Here is a 13,237-nt window from a genome sequence, read left to right as displayed (position 1 = left end):
TGCAGGATGAAATACCTTGTTAATGAGGTAAGAAAAGAATTGCTGGACTGGATCAAGCTGACAGGAAGTGTACAGTAACTCAATAAACCTATTCTTAGTATCTTGGCAGACAGAAAAGCATCTTGGAACACACAACATGCTGAATCTTGAGGGATATGGATTAGAAGAGCAGAATACCAACTAGGGAATCTAAAGCTACAGTGGGCACAGGCTCCTCAAAACTGATCTGACAATTTACGCTGCCTTGTGCATATGGTAGGGTTGGAATTTGAAGTAAACAGCACAAATTTATGGACCCAATTTGCCTTGCATTAACAATCCAGGCTAATAGTGGTGGTTTAATGGTGTAGCAAATGGGTAATCTAATACCAATCAAGCACTGATTGAATGCTAAAGCCTATCTAACAAGTGTTGCTGAGCATGTGCGTCTTGCCACAAAGCAGGATTCATTACAAACTGTTTTTTTAAGCAGTACAATAATTTCAGTGCATTTTATTGGCCTCCCTAGTCACTAGATCTGAATCTAGCAAACCTTTGGAATGTAGTAGACAGTAAGATGTACAGCATGAAGGTATTGCTGACAAGATTAAATAATCTAATCTACTCTAGTCTAAAATCTAGTCTAAAAGAAATTTGAAACAATGCCCTATCCTTTATTTTTATTAACTTTTTCCACATTAGGAACCCACAACATGCTAGCTTGTATGTGGAAAATGTTTGTCCCAAGAACCCACCCAAGGTCACATTCTAAAGCCCAGTTTGTCAGTGTTTGAATGTTTCAGACACCAAAGAGAATTGAAGATATTTTGGTATCTAGTCTAAAAGTGTTAATAATACATAGAGAACAATAGTTGTAAGGCTGCCAACCTTCCTGACAGCAACACACCCAACTAAGTCAATGCCACTTAGGCTACTTTTGGTTCCTTTCAAACAAACACTTATTTAAGGCAGGGTGGGTCACTTAAAAAGAAACGCTACAGATGTGGATGCACAATGGAGCTATGTTTATCATATCATAAAACCTTAACACACCCATTTAAGCTTGGGTAAACGCTGCAGTTTTCCAGATTTTTACAATTCATCCTATATCAAAAATTCACCCTATATCAAAAATACCCTAATTTACATGTTCCTGTGAAAGAAAGTGAATATTTTTCCTCTTTAATTTTGTGTGACTTTTTGTGGATTCAGGTTATACCTTTCTGAAATTTGCTATGGTTTCAAGCTTTGTTGTAGTTTGTTGTAGAAGTTGTAGTAGTACTAAAGTATATGGGTGATATAGAGCTACTAAAAATGTTATACAGTATACATGAAGAATAAATACTTAAATGTGTTCAAAAGTCAACTGATTTATTTACTTGAGGATCTAAGCATTAGGATTTATAATTGACTCGGCTCATCAGCTGGAGTCGGTTCAACCTAAAAGGTCGTAAGAATCGTTAGAGAACAACACATTACTTCTAGCTGTAGTACTGTAGCATATGGGTGATACAGGGCTACTACTACACTATGTGTAGTGTAAGAACTTAAATGTGTTCAAAGGTAAACTGATTTATTTACTTTAGGATCTACGCATTGGAATATCTATATGACTCGGCTCATCAGTCGGTTGATTCGATCGTGAACCGACACATTACTTAGGTGTAGTAGTACAGCATAAGAATGAAAAGAGCTACTACTACGTGATCTATACAGAAATAATACAAACTTAAATGTATGCAAATGTCAACTGTTTATTCACTTATTTATTTATCTGTTTATAAACTCTTTAGGATTATACAGTCGCTAGATGACAATGAATAAAATCCCAATGTAGTTTAGCAGAGCATGGCTTAGTTAAGCTTTGGCTAGGATCATCAGCGTGAGTCGGTTCAACCTAATAAGGCGACTCAATGAGCCGAATCGTTGGAGAAGTTGTAATACTAAAGCATATAGGTGATATAGAGATACTACTACATCATGTATAGAAAAAGAATAAAAACTTAAATGTTCACTTTATTCACTTAGGATCTAAGCCTTGGGATATTTAATTGACTCGGCTCATCAGCATGAGTCGGCTCAACCTTAATTGTCGACTCAATGAGCCGAATCGTGAACCGACACAGGTGTGGTTCTAGGTGTAGTAGTATAGCATATAGGTGACATACCTGTCAAGTCTCCCGTTTTGTCCGGGAAACTACCGTATTTTACCCCTCTTTCCCGCCGTCCTCCCGTATTAGTATTTTCCCGTAAATTTCCCGTATTATATTATAATTTTAAAAAACATTCCTGTGCCTCTCCAAACTGAAATGTCACTAACCTCGCGAGAACTGCCACTCAGGCTGCTGCAAGTGACAGTTCTCGCGAGGTTAGTGCGGACAGCGGGAACAAACCTGGAACAGGGAGAGATGGATGGATGCAAGGAGAGAGAGGGCATTCCTGCCAAAAAAGTAAATATCTAGAGAAATGGGACATCGAATTTACCTTTCTAAAGAGGAGACGAAAATAAAACGTGTTTCACTTTAAGACAAGCAATGTGTATATATGCTGAAAATATGTAAAATAAATAAATGTGCTTCAATTCCCTTTTGTGTTTTCATTTAGGCTGTATTATAAGAATTACATATGTAGGAATGTCCACAGCATTTCAGTGTCAACAAAGGTAGGCCTATCAGATTCTGATCATCTAATTGTACTTTGTAAGTGAAACCTGTCTTAAAATATAAGGGATACTGAACCTCGGTTGGGCTGGTGGGACGGCTCAAAGCGCGCGGTGGAAAATTTCCCTTATTTTTAAATTCAAAACTTGACAGGTATGATAGGTGATATAGAGCTACAACTACGTCTACGTGATGCAGACAGAAGTAGTTAAAGCTTATATGTGTGCAAAGACTATTTATTATCAAATGTTTTAGCATTATACAGTATTTAGATGACAAAGAATAAAATCCCAATGTAGTTTAGCAGAGTATGGTCTATTTAATCTTGGGCTTAGATCATCAGCGTGAGTCGGTTCAACCTAAAAGGTCGGCTCAGTCACTTCTAGCTGTAGTACTATAGCATATAGGTGATATAGAGCTACCACTTCTAGTAAGAATAAAAACTTAAATCTGTTAAAAGGTCAACTAATTTATTCACTTTAGGATCTAAACATTGGAATATGTAATTGACTCGGCTCATCAGCGTGAGTCGGTTCGAATATAACAGGTGACTCAATAAGCCGAATCGTTCAAGAACGACACATCACTTCTAGATGTAGTACTATAGCATATGGGTGAGCTACTACTACACTACGTGTAGAGTAAGAATACTAACTTAAATCTGTTAAAAGGTCAACTAATTTATTTACTTTAGGATCTAAGCACTGGAATATATAATTGACTCGGCTCATCAGCATGAGTCGGTTGATTCAATGAGCCGAATCGTGAACCGACACATCACTTCTAGGTGTAGAACTATAGCATATGGGTGAGCTACTACTACACTATGTGTAGAGTAAGAATAATAACTTACATCTGTTCAAAAGTCAACTAATGTATCCACTTTAGGATCTAAGCACTGGAATATATAATTGATTTGGCTCATCGGTATGAGTCGGTTGATTCAATGAGCCGAATCGTGAACCGACACATCACTTCTAGGTGTAGTAGTATAGCAAATAGGTGATATAGAGCTACAACATGATGCAGACAGAAAGGATAAGGCGCCTGGTGCTGCTCTGTAAAACGCTGACTGTGTGAGACGAGGTGCACAGTCTGCAAACACACACACACACACACACACACACACACACACACACACTCAGACTATATATGCGCTGCATTTAAAACCCAATGGCGCCAACGCAGAGCACTAGACTTCGATTTCTGCAGAGTCGAATAAGAGTCGGTGCGTTAAAGGCATCAGTCTGTAAAGTACTTTGAACTTGCAGGCGCGCGCACTGTCTCTTTTCGGAAGGGTTTGCGCGTGGAGCGCGCTTTTAGCACGCGAATGGATACAAACAGCTGGATATTACGCTTTGCGGTGTTTTAATCGCACATCGTCTTTCACTGCAGCTGGATTTGTCGGGTTTCGCTGGGAAAATGCTGGAATGGATCGGTGTCCTCCTCCTGGCAGCCACGGTCTGGCCAGTCCTCAAATATTTGGGAGTCCTAAGGGCGCCTGTGATGGTAGCAAACGAAGGGAGCGCGTCGGACCATAGAAATGGGACGGAGCCTAAAGTGCATGGACAAGCAGGTGAATCAACATCATCATCAGGAGCAGCATCAGGCACTGTCGTGTTTACCTGCAAACCATCCACATTGGCCAACTATTTGCTCAAGCACTGCTCAAGTTTTAGTAAATATCTGCCCATCCCGGCGTGGCACTGGAGGGCGAGTCCGTGTTTACAGACGCTTTGGGGGTTTTTATGGCCATGTGATTGCCAGGTCCATTTTATTCGGGATTATTTACAGCTGAGTGACGACGGCCTGGTTGCTCTGGACTGGGCTGTTTTTGGTACCAAAAGGAGGAGGACTTGCAGCAATTCCACCAGCCCCATCCTTCTGATCATCCCCAACTCTTTTGGAAAGATCACCAGTAATGTGCTGAAGGTAATATTAGGATTAGGGCAACAGTTTGTGTGCATCAGTTTGCCTTATTATGTGTGGGTAAATGACAAATGCACGTTTTAAATCAGGCACGAGTATTAGGACTCATAGCTTGGGGTGGGAGATATTGCAAAATGAGACCCTTTATTTAGTTCATTGTAGGGTGCTGCATCTCTATAAGCTTTGCTCCTGGATTTGGGCAGCTTATCACATTCTACATGGCAGATGATTTCAAACTCCATCACACTGGATGGTTTACATCTTTAAACTTCAGTCGTCTGGTGTTTAAAGTCTGGGCTTTGGCTCGGCCATTCAAGGACATCCAGAGACTTGCCTTGAAGCTATTTCATTGTTATTTGGCTGTATGCTTCAGGTCGTTGATGTGTTAAAAGGTCAAACCATTACCAGTTGGTGTGGTTGGGGTACCGCTTGTGCATTGCTGGTCCTGGTTGGTTCTGAGGATTCCCTAGAATTCCCGGAACAGCCTGTCATATTGTGACAACCAGTTCTTAGTTCTGCACTATCCCTGTTTTATCCACTTTCTCAGTTGAGGGCTGTTTCTTTGTTTCTGTTACTTTGTCCACTTTATTTATTTGTGATTATCCCCTTTTTGTTAGTAGCTGCTGGGAGATATTGGGAGATACAAAATTAGGCACAAGTCTAAGTCTAGACTTTGGCTTGGGAGACTTGCCCTGAAGCCACTTCATTGTTATTTGGCTGTATGATTTAGTTCATTGATGTTGAACCATTACCAGTTGGTGTGGTTGGGGTACCGCTTGTGCATTGCTGGTCCCGGTTGGTTCTGAAGATTCCCTAGAATTCCCGGAGCAGCCTGTCATATTGTGACAACCAGTTCTTAGTTCTGCGCTATCTCTGTTTTATCCACTTTTCTGTTGAGATATTGCAAAATGTACTCTAATAAGCCAAAACATTAGGACCACCCACCAAAAATATGCATGAGAATGCCTATTACATTATAAGTGTGCATGTGATGGTCATTATTACATGTTGGGCTGATAAAAGTACTTGTAGCACACATGCTGAATGCAGCAGATACGTGCAGGCATAAAGACCCTAGTGACTCTGAAAAGTGCCACATTTTTATAGCCGGACGACAGGGTTGAAGTATCTCCAAAACAGCAACGGTTGCTCAAACAGCAGCAATAGATGAGCGCTCGTCTACAAGGTGGACCAACTAGGTAGGAGTGTCTAATAGAGTGGACAGTGAGTGGACACGGTATTTAAAAACTCCAGCAGCGCTGCTGTGTCTGATCCACTCATACCAGCACAACACACACTAACACACCACTACTATGTCATTGTAACTGCAGTGCTGAGAATGATCCACCACCTAAATAATACCTGCTCTGTGGTGGTCTTGACCATTAAAAAACAGGGTGAAAGCAGGTTAAAAAAGTATGTAGAGAAATAAATGGACTACAGTCAGTAATTGTAGAACTACAAAGTGCTTCTATATGGTAAGTGGAGCTGATAAAATGGACAGTTAGTGTAGAAAAAAAGAGGTAGTTTTAATGTTATGGCTGATCAGTATATATACAGTATATATATGTATATATGCTGTTAGCTGTTTGAGACGGGGATTAAAAAAGACCAGATCCCTGCAGTTTGTTTATTTTGTCATGACAGCATCATCAAAGCTCAGTCACAAACCTACAATAATTAAAACGTGAGCCTCCAGTCTCACAGTCTCTATTATAAAATAACACACATAAATATGCGTAGGATGTCAGCATGCAGCAGACAGTATGAAAGGGGGGCTTGTGGGTTGCCGTATTTTGTTCTTTTGGTAGCAGACATATCTAAGCTTAGAGTGTAATGATGACGGCATCAGTATACAGTGCATGGGGACACAGTCACTTTGAAGTATCGGGCCAATTAGAGTTTTCCCATTAGATCACTCCACTGCAGGTTGCCTTTATTGAGAAGATAGACATTGCAAATGTTATTGTGCATTTCCACATAATAATGTTTTGATTGGCTTATTTAGACTTATCTGCAGTGTTAGTTGTTCTTATTCTGTGGAAATGCATGGCAACCTTATAGTGTTCAGATTACACAATAGTAGGACTGAGTGATGTGATTATACTGTATTTCATTTGAATATTAATAGTACAGTCTTTATCTTGCCATTTGAGCTAATTCATAATTTGGCTTTCATTGGTGCCTAATTAAACAGTTTTTATTGCTTCAATGAAATAAATAAATTTTAATCCACAACACAGGCTTAATTAGGCTCAAAATGTCTCAATCTTTTGTAGACAATCATATCATTTCAGATGTAGACTTACCATTTTCTTCAGTTCTATTGGAGGTGTTTTAAAGCATTGTTTATGCATTTTCTCCCCTTTTTCTCCCTTTTAGCGCGTCCAATTGCCCGATTGCGTCATGCTACCTCTTCACCAATGCTGATCCCAGCCCTGATTGAAGAGAATGAAGCTAACCCATGCCCCCTCCGACACGTGGGCAGCAGCCATATGCATTTTGTCACTTACACTTTGACGAGTGCAATGCGAATCAGCACTGTGTACGGAGAGACACACCCTGACAGCACTCTTTTCTCGTCTTTGTGCAGGCGCCATCAATCATCCAGCAGAGGTCGTAATTGCATTAGTTATGAAAGAGACCCCATCCGGCTTTTAATATCCCACCCCTATCTGAACAACAGGACATTTGTTGTTCATGTGGCTGCTCAGCCCAGCCGGCAGGCAGAGCTGAGACTCGATACAATGTATTCGAGATCCCAGCTCTGGTGTTCAAGCGTGTGTTTTTACCGCTGCGCCACATGAGCGGCATCCTTTCTCATCCTTAATTATCATGTGTGAGAAACAACTTCACACTTAACTGACTTATTATATGGTAATTTTACATTATTTCTTGACTGCATCACAAACTGTATCACATGTCCTACATACATAGATACTTTGTACCTAAACTAATACAATTAACTAGTCAGACGTGCTTCGTACGACTTCAAAGTTTGATTTGGGAAACGTTTGGTTTAAATGCCTAGTATTCTTGTTTCCACCCTCATTTGAGCCAGTCATCAAACAGATTCTCCAAAATTAAATATATGTAAAGTAAAAGTCTCTTTCTTTACATACCTTTTTGTAAGCATGGCCACAGCTTGGAATAATAGCCCTATAGTATAAAGCTGTCCCTTCATGTGTCACTGACCAGAGGTTGAAAACCCTTGGTGTACATAGATCATTGGTGGTGTTTAATCTGTAATTAACCTTACTGCATGTCTTTGGACTGTGGAAGGAAACCGGAACACCGGGAGGAAACCCACACAGACACTGGGCAACAAGCAGACTCCACACAGAAAGGACCAGGACTGCACCACCTCAGAATCGAACCCAGGACCTTCTTGCTGTGAGGCGACCGTGATAAAACCAATGAGCTGCCCCATTAAAAACATGATGTCAATTAACAAAAATAAGGAACAATTACACCAATAGAATAGAGAACAACTCTGTGAACAACTCAGACATTTCTGATTCTTTAATTCTTATGTCATTAACGGAAACTAATAGGATAATACTGAGACTAGGCGAACACACAAGGAACCAGAAACGAAGACACAAGTACAAAGAACCAGGCAGAAAGATAGACAAGTAGACAAGGACCTACTGAACTAACCCTACACCAGGGGGCGTGAAACAAACAGAAACAAAAGCAATGAGTCCATGGCAGTGACAGGGAGGGTCTGGCACTGTTTCAGTCATCCTTGTCAGTGTTTCAGAGGGTCCTGTCCTCCCTGGAATGAAAAACTAATTATTTAATGTCTTTAGCAATTTCATTAATTAAATTAAGTTCTCAATTTGAAGTTGTCTTTGAAGGCATCAGTAATGACAGTCATCTAAACATTTAAGCTATCATAGACACAAGTCTGGTTGAAAAAGCTTTTTAGAAATGCAGCCTTGTTCACACTAAGTGTTGTGTAATCAATACACCTTAAGTCTAAGTGCTTTATTGGGTTTACTCTGTTCTCTATTGGGGATTTTAGTAAAGGAGTCAGAGTAATTCTATATTCCTAGGGTTTTATTAGCTGTGTTGCTTCTCATTTGCTATAATTTGACAAGAGGCTGTCAATTATTTAGATTCCTTGAATTGTGCACTTTTGTGCTGTGGATTTGATCTTCAGTGGACATAATTGCCATTTTTACCCATTAATCTACACTTACATTCATAATGATGTAAAACAGAAATCAGAAAAGTTTTTAGACCCTTTATTTAGTTCATTGTAGGGCCCTTTTGGATGCATCACTATAAGCCTTGCTCCTGGATTCAGGCAGCTTATCACATTCTTCATGGCAGATGATTTGAAACTCCATCACACTGGATGGTTAACATCTTTGAACTTCAGTTGTCCAGGATTTAAGTCTGGGCTTTTGACTTGAGTACATTTAGAGACTTGCCTTAAAGCCACTTCAATGTTGTTTGGCTGTATGCTTCAGTTCACTGATGTTTTAAAAGGTCAAACAATTACCAGCTGGTATGGTTGGGATACCACTTGTGCATTGCCGGTCCCGGTTGGTTCTGAGGATTCCCATTCTTTGTCACAGTTGTCACAGACGGCCGGATCAGTCTGTCATATTGTGACAAGAAGTTCTTACTTCTGCGCTATCCCTGATCTATCCACTTTCTCCGTTGACGGCTGCGAATGTTTTTGTGTCTTCCATTTGTTACTCTGTTTCTGTTATTTTGTCCACCTTTTTTTGATGTTTCTTTTTTTTGTTAGTAGCTACAGTATCGTACCATCTCTTACCCATGGTAACTGCATACCTAATTAATAGTATGACAGGACAGACAGACAGACAGACAGACAGATATATAGATACTTGATACTTGATCCCGAAGGAAAATTAAAGCAATCGCAATGTTAGTAAAAATGACAAATTCGGGCCCAACTATTAGGAATTATAGCCAGGGCTGGGAGATATGGCAAAATTAGGCACAAGTCTAAGTCTAGACTTTGGCTTGGGAGACTTGCCCTAAAGCCACTTCATTGTTATTTGGCTGTATGATTTAGTTCATTGAGGTTGAACCATCACCAGTTGGTGTGGTTGGGGTACCGCTTGTGCATTGCTGGTCCCGGTTGGTTCTGAAGATTCCTTAGGATTCTTAATTCTGCGCTATCCCTGCTTTATCCACTTTCTCCGTTGAGAGCTGTTTCTGTTATTTTGTCCACTCTCCACACTCTAAAGTTGGCTTTAAGCTAGCCGACTGTACCAGGCAAGTGCAACTATTGTGTCTTATATAACAGAGCTTTTTTTCATCCTGTAATGTAATAAACAAGTGAAATGCAACAGTCCAGTGGAGACCTGGTTCTGACCTTTTCACTGAATGCTTGTTTACCTAGACTTATCTGACTCGTTGAACATGTGAGGAATGTGGAGGAAGGTAGCAATGCTTGTTTTCTCAGTCCATTTTCAGCCCTTGTGACAAAATTCCCCATGGGCCTGATATTACAAGGGAAAAGTACTGGGCAGCATAGATGGCAATTACACAACCCACTGGTTTGCTTGTTTCAAACAGATCTGGGTCAAGAAAAAGCTGATACATGAAAATGAAACGTACTTCTTAAATAGAATATTGTCTTCTAGGCTTTTGACGTCATTGAGAAATCGGGTGTCTTCCACCCCGCCCTTCCACTCTGATTGACCATGATGTTGTACTTTCTTTCTCCGTAGCTCTGTGAGGCAGCCCTGAGTCACGGCTACCTCCCCGTGGTGTTTAACCGGCGCAGTCAGAATGGAACTCCGCTCAACACTATCAAGCTGCAGGAGTTCGGAGACCCAGCTGATCTGCGTGAAGCGGTCCGCTATATTCGCTACCGCCAGCCTGTGGGCCGCCTCTACGCGGTGAGCGAGAGCACCGGTTCAGGACTGCTTCTGTCTTATCTGGGCGAGTGTGGTTCATCAAGTTATGTGACCGCCGCCGCCTGCCTGTCACCCATCTTCCGCTGCCAGAGCTGGTTCGAGAATGGTCCTGCCTGGCCCTGTCATTGGCCAATTCTGCTCTACCAGAAGATCAGCCTCAGCAGGTATAGAACACTCTTTATGAAAAGGGAATTTTGTCTAAGACCACTAGTGAAATGCATTTATTTAGCATTTTTATTGGATTTAGTACATTAAAACCACCTCCTTGTTTTTACACTCACTGTCCATTTTATCAGCTCCACTTCCCATATAGAAGCCCTTTGTAGTTCTACAATTACTGACTGTAGTCCATCTGTTTCACTGCATGCTTTGTAAGCCCCCTTTCACCCTGTTCTTCAGTGGTCAGGACCCCCACAGGACCACCACAGAGCAGGTATTATTTAGGTGGTGGATCATTCTCAGCACTGCAGTAACACTGACATGGTGGTGGTATGTTAGTGTGTGTTGTGCTGGTATGAGTGGATCAGACACAGCAATGCTGATGGAGGTTTTAAACACCTCACTGTCACTGCTGGACTGAGAATAGCTCACCAACCAAAAATAGCCAGCCAACAGTGCCATGTGGGCAGCGTCCTGTGACCACTGATGAAGATCTAGAAGATGATCAACTCAAACAGCAGCAATAGATGAGCGATCGTCCATGTCTTTACATCTACAAGGTGGACCAACTAGGTAGGAGTGTCTAATAGAGTGGACAGTAAGTGGACTTGGTATTTAAAAACTCCAGCAGCGCTGCTGTGCCAAGAGCACTAATACAATCCCATACCATGACAGACCCTGGCTTTTGGACTTGTTGCTAATAACAGTCTGGATGGTCATTTTCATCTTGGGTCCGGAGCACAGGCGTCCATTTTTTCCAAAAAAGACCTGGAATGCTGATTCATCAGACCACAATACACATTTCCACTGTGTGATGGTCCATCCTAGATGCCTCTGAGCCCAGAGAAGTCAACGCCACTTCTGGACATGGTTAACATAAGGCTTCTTTTTTTTTTTTGCATTTGTGCATGTAACTCTGTATTGTAGTGCTTGACAAAGGTTTGCCAAAGTAATCCCTCACCCATGTGGTTATATCAGCTATTGTTGAGTGGCGGTTCTTGATGCAGTGCCGTCTGAGGGATCGAAGATCACAAGCGTTCAGCTTAAGCTTGCGCCCTTGGCCTTTATGTACTGAAATTCCTCCCAATTTCTTGAATGGTTTAATGATATTATGCACTGTAGTGGGAGAAATATGCAAATCCCTTCCAATCTTTCTTTAAGGTACATTGTTTTTAAACATTTCAATCATTTTCTCATGCATTTGATGACAAACTGGAGATCCTCTGATCATCTTTGCTCATCAAAGACTCAGCCTTTCCTGGATGCTGCTTTTGTACCAAACCATGATTACAATCACCTTTTAAAAATTGCATCATTATTTGTTTTTTTCACCTCATTACTAGCCCCCCCCCCCCATTAATTATGAATTAATGAAATGAAGTTGAGCAGAAAAAACATGAAATATCTCGGGTTCAAACTGTCTGCAATCAAATAAATGTCAAAGTAAATGTAAGAAATAATAAAAATCCTCATAAATGCTGTTTTATTTCAAATCAGTCAAATGATTAATGCAGAGCTATTACACAACCATCTGAATCGCTTCATTCTGAAATACAGTTATTGTCTGTGTGGCTTCAGCGTTATCGATTGTGTCTGGTCAGCTCAGTAGCAGATTTCCAAACGATATTATACAGGGAGATGTGATTTAATCTCAGGAAATATCTTTACTGATTGAATTGGCATTTTTGGCAGGTACAGGACAGTGCTGGGGGAGCTGGTTCACGTCGACAGTCTGTTCTCCAGCTGTTCCCTGAGGGCCATGGAGGAGGCGTTGTTCTGTCAGTCCGGTCTGAAAACGGCGCCTGCTGACGGAGCCTGGGAGGCCTACTGGGAACGTAACGACGCGCTAAGGGACGTGGACGAGGTGGCCATCCCTGTGCTGTGCGTGTGCAGCCGTGACGACCCCATACGCGGCGAGCCTCGGGACACGCTGCCCCTCGAGCTCTTCGAGAGTAACCCTCACTTCTTCCTGCTGCTGACAGAAAGCGGAGGCCACAGCGGCTTCTCTACCGCTGACCAAGGCCCCGTATTCTGGAGCCACCGGGCCGTTCTTGAATTCTTTAGAGCCACTAGTGACTTCTTCGCCGCCGAGGAGCGGGCTAAGCTGCAGGCCAGGCGGCGAGGGATGAACGTGGCAGCCAAGGCTTTCCGGCATCGCAGTATGAGCACGTACAAGAAGTTACCGGTTTGCACGCATAACATTCACACCATTTATAACTGGCAGAGGTCTTACACTAGATGATAAGCACTGACGTCTATCAGATGAAGTGATATACGATATACGGGTTCTTCAAAAAGTCTCCGCACTTTTTTAACTCTATTAAGAATTTTAAACACATATGACGTCACTTTTCTACACAGTCACTTTCCGATGCATTTTTTCCAGCGTCGTACCAACTTTAAATGCCATCAGCATATAAGGTTATCGGTTGAGCGCGTAGCCACTGATTCTTTCACCGCTTCTTTCACATCATCATCACATGAAAATCTTCCTCCCCTTAAAGCTTCCCTGAGAGGTCCAAAAAGGTGGAAATCAGATGGCGCTAAATCCGGACTATAAGCTCTCTCTCAGTCTCTCAGACACGACCGATTACTCCTCCTCCCGCC

At 41.6% G+C, this 13,237-nt stretch overlaps 1 protein-coding gene across 1 annotated transcript; it reads left to right on the top strand.

The window, feature by feature from the left end:
- The first annotated feature begins 4,061 nt into the window (after positions 1 to 4,061).
- On the top strand, positions 4,062 to 12,872 carry abhd15a (abhydrolase domain containing 15a). The gene is made up of 3 exons (XM_063016919.1): positions 4,062 to 4,571; positions 10,283 to 10,635; positions 12,323 to 12,872. The coding sequence occupies exons 1-3, from the start codon at positions 4,062 to 4,064 to the stop codon at positions 12,870 to 12,872; spliced, it is 1,413 nt and encodes a 470-aa protein (XP_062872989.1).
- The last annotated feature ends 365 nt before the right edge of the window (positions 12,873 to 13,237 follow it).

The sequence above is a fragment of the Trichomycterus rosablanca genome, chromosome 20, assembly GCF_030014385.1.
Source record: "Trichomycterus rosablanca isolate fTriRos1 chromosome 20, fTriRos1.hap1, whole genome shotgun sequence".
Lineage (NCBI taxonomy): Eukaryota > Metazoa > Chordata > Actinopteri > Siluriformes > Trichomycteridae > Trichomycterus > Trichomycterus rosablanca.
This window is presented reverse-complemented; position numbering and strand designations above follow the sequence as displayed.